The sequence below is a fragment of the Wasmannia auropunctata genome, unplaced genomic scaffold, assembly GCF_000956235.1.
Source record: "Wasmannia auropunctata unplaced genomic scaffold, wasmannia.A_1.0 LD336074.1, whole genome shotgun sequence".
In the NCBI taxonomy this organism is placed as follows: Eukaryota; Metazoa; Arthropoda; class Insecta; order Hymenoptera; family Formicidae; genus Wasmannia; species Wasmannia auropunctata.
Window position 1 is genome coordinate 4,137,740 of NW_012026816.1, and position 3,467 is coordinate 4,141,206.

A 3,467-nucleotide genomic window follows, 5' to 3' on the forward strand; every position below is an offset into this window, starting at 1 on the left:
TAAATCACGTTTCGAGGTATGGTGGAATTCGTCCTTTTCCACCAATCAGACAAGGATCCTGATGTATTTATCGCCAGGGGTATAAGAGTTTCGTTCAATCGCCACGATGGACAAAGCTGGGCATTTATAGATGTGAAATTGTGCTTAGATATACAACTGCGGGATCGCGAGATTGTCTTACTTTGAAATCTGTATTCGAAAGAACGTTTGACAGAATGGTGCTAGATTGGCCTATCGTCTTTCAACAATAATGAATTTCTACGTTTCGCTGAAGGATGAGGTGATCGAGAGACCGTAAGTTTCAATAAATTATTTATCCTTTTTTCCATGCTTAATTTATGTTTTTCTATGCTTTAATTCTTTTACAGAATTGCGTTTCATATTTCGAAGACGCGTATATTGGAAAGAAGATTCGCTCTAACATTCACCAATTTTAAATATCTGGATATTGGAATCAGCGTCGGATCTATATCTCATGTGGAAATACTTATTGGTGACAACCGAGGCAATCATATTATCCTGCCGTATGGAATGTGGAGGATGTTCATCGAGAGACGTATGGACATTGAACAATTTCTGCAATCAAGCGTTTCGTTCTCACTACGAATTCAAGACCTGGTTGTAGATCTCATAAAAATACGTAATGAAAATATTGTAAAATTGATGCTGAATCATACTTGTATGTATATGAAACCGTCAACTATGATTTTTATAAATAAATTACCAGTTCGTTATATATAAACAATAAAAAAGACAGGACAATAGGCCAAAGACGAGCATAAAACAAAGGGTGTCAATTAATAAAATTTTTTAATAAGTCATTTAAACAAAATTAAAATTAAAAAACGCGAGACTAGTTTCGGCTTACTTAGCCTTTCTCAATCGCTATTATATGATATTACAAATTAAAACGAATCCACGCATACGGAAATTTAGATAAATGTCGAACAGATCTTATTGTCCTCTTCTTCCAGCCAAATGTAATTCCGTATAAGATATTTAATATGTCTCTTCATCATATCAACGATGCTTCACCAGCTGATTCTATGAGGATCGAACACAATTGATACGCGTTACATAAATTCACGATAATTGAGACTGCGATTTTTTAACACTTACGGTAACGGTGTACAATATAAGCTTTCCACAAGATGTTATGTTTCCGAGGATCTATTGCGGACTAAAAAAAGAGCGTCAAATGTACAGATATTGTAGGTCAAATCGATGGATTGTTTATATGATGTAAATGTCGTGGAGACAAACATTAAAATTCCTCTACAATTCTGTCCAACAAACTAAAATATGACTCATCTAGCATCTCGGTATCCTTGTTAGAATTAAGACTATTTTTTTGCGCTTCGATATAAATCATTTCGGAAACAAAACGTTTGTGATAATTAGGTTCTGAATCGAGAATTGTCGCATGTTCCCAATCTAACGTATGACTCGATTCTAATATGTGATTCGTAACTACCGAGTGCTTCGAATCGTCCAAAAGAATATTTCTCCTATGTTCCAATATTCTCGTTTTCAACTTCCTCTTAGTCTGTCCCACATATGTGGCGTCGCAATCGTTACAATTAATTCTATACACTGCATTATTACCAGAATCAGTAGAGATCTTGTCTTTATGTCTCTTTATAAGTTTATACAGCTTATTGAGACATCCGAACCCAACTAAAAACTCCTTCTTATTTGTAGCTGAGGCAACAATTTCTGACGCATTTTTAATGTAAGGGAAAGCCATGACCCTCCTATCATCCTCACTCGTTTTAACAGTGTAACCATCGTTCAGTTTAGTGGAAATTAGACTCTTTATTCTATATTTAATTTTATCGAAAATTAAACTCAATGGATATCCCTTTCGCGACCCCGCGTCTGGTTATACATATGTGTTATCATAGTGTTACGCCCGTGTCTACGCCCGCGTCGTTCGATGTACCAGCGAACCGGTCCAGCTGTCGGATGTTTCCCTGACGACGCGTTGTCGTCTGTCAAACGGACGACATATTAGATTTTGAGACAAGCCGTCGTGCCGTGCGGACGTGTCTTGCTCTGCTCTGTTTATTCGCCACGTTCTCTGTTCTTAGTTATAATAAAGAGAGTGTTCCTTGTGTTCTTAATTTGGTGTTCCTTTTTATTTCCCCGCGGTCTTCCGGTGCGCGTGCGCGAGCGCGAGTGCGGAAGCGCGAACGTTACGCGAGCGAGTGCGTGAACGCGATATTCACCGCCCCGGGCGTAACAATAGTATTACCGCTGCATGGAGATGTGACAACGTTAATATGTTGTGGTAAGTATCTAGATGCTTTGTCCTCACAACATTATCGCGACATAAAGATGTCCCAAACAGCACAAGGACGTCCTAAGGACGTCCCCAAGGCGTCCAGGACGGGATTTGAGGACGTTCTCAGGATGTCCTATTTTCATCCAGGGACGTCCTGAGAACGGCGGTGGTATAGCAAATGAGCGCCTCATCGTGTCCTCAGGAAGTCCTGAAGACGTCCACAGGACGTCCAGGACGGGTACTGAGGACATCCTCAGGAGGTCCTATTTTCATCCAGGAATGTCCCAAGGACATCTTGTGGTATAACAAAATTACTGACGTGTCCATAGGATATAAAAAATAAAAAATAACGATTAAACAAACGTTTATAAAATTACAATAAAAACCATTATAAAACATTAAAAAAAACAATTTACGGTGTTTGCAAGGGGATTATTTCTCTGAAATTAATATTCAAATCTAACGGTCACTCATCCAAACCACTACTGCCCTCAACGCTGCTTAACTTCTGTGATCGGGAACTGCAGACACTTTGTGATGATCCATGATTACTTGATGTTAATGAGTACATATCCATGATAGATCAGATCAATTAAAAAGTTATAAAAAAGATAAATATCTATTTTTTTATAAATGTTAACATACAAAATAACATGATTGATAATCCAAATAACAATAAATACAAATAATAAGTACAACATAATGTAAAACTGTATTGGATTAAGAAGTGATTAGGGTCTAATACTAAATGTATGCAAACATTTTTTTTAATGTTTTTTACATTTTTATAAAAAAATTATCCAAACAATAATTATACACTTCTTAACAAAATTAAAGCATCACTTACTCTACCCTCCAAAAATAGGCAAAATTCAAGAGAGTGTAACTTCGTCAAAAATGATCGTATCAAGATGATCAAAATAGCATTTTACAGCTTGAAATCTCTACTTTCTAAATAGGTAGGTAACGTTTAGAAAACGTTCCTACTAATCTTTTATGGAATTACATGGATAGAAAAGGAGATCCGACGAATCTCAAAATTTTTTACGAACTTTGACAAGTTCCATGGCGCGAATTAAAAATCGCATGCAAATGGAGTTTACAGCTTTCGAAAGAGTGAATCTTTACCTTTAATTTGCTTTTTTGTTGAGCGTTGTACGATATTTTTTCACCGAGTTATTTA

The 3,467-nt window shown here is 36.7% G+C and overlaps 1 protein-coding gene across 1 annotated transcript; it reads right to left on the bottom strand.

The window, feature by feature from the left end:
- Positions 1-1,004: 1,004 nt before the first annotated feature.
- LOC105449705 lies at positions 1,005-2,177 on the bottom strand. The gene is made up of 2 exons (XM_011689084.1): positions 1,120-2,177; positions 1,005-1,044 (listed from the first exon to the last, which is right to left on the bottom strand). The coding sequence occupies exon 1, from the start codon at positions 1,745-1,747 to the stop codon at positions 1,265-1,267; it is 483 nt and encodes a 160-aa protein (XP_011687386.1). The 5' UTR covers positions 1,748-2,177; the 3' UTR covers positions 1,005-1,044; positions 1,120-1,264.
- Between the last annotated feature and the right edge of the window lie 1,290 nt (positions 2,178-3,467).

Excerpts from the sequence above, each read along its gene's own strand:
- LOC105449705 (XM_011689084.1), bottom strand. The coding sequence starts at position 1,747 with ATGGCTTTCCCTTACATTAAAAATGCGTCAGAAATTGTTGCCTCAGCT.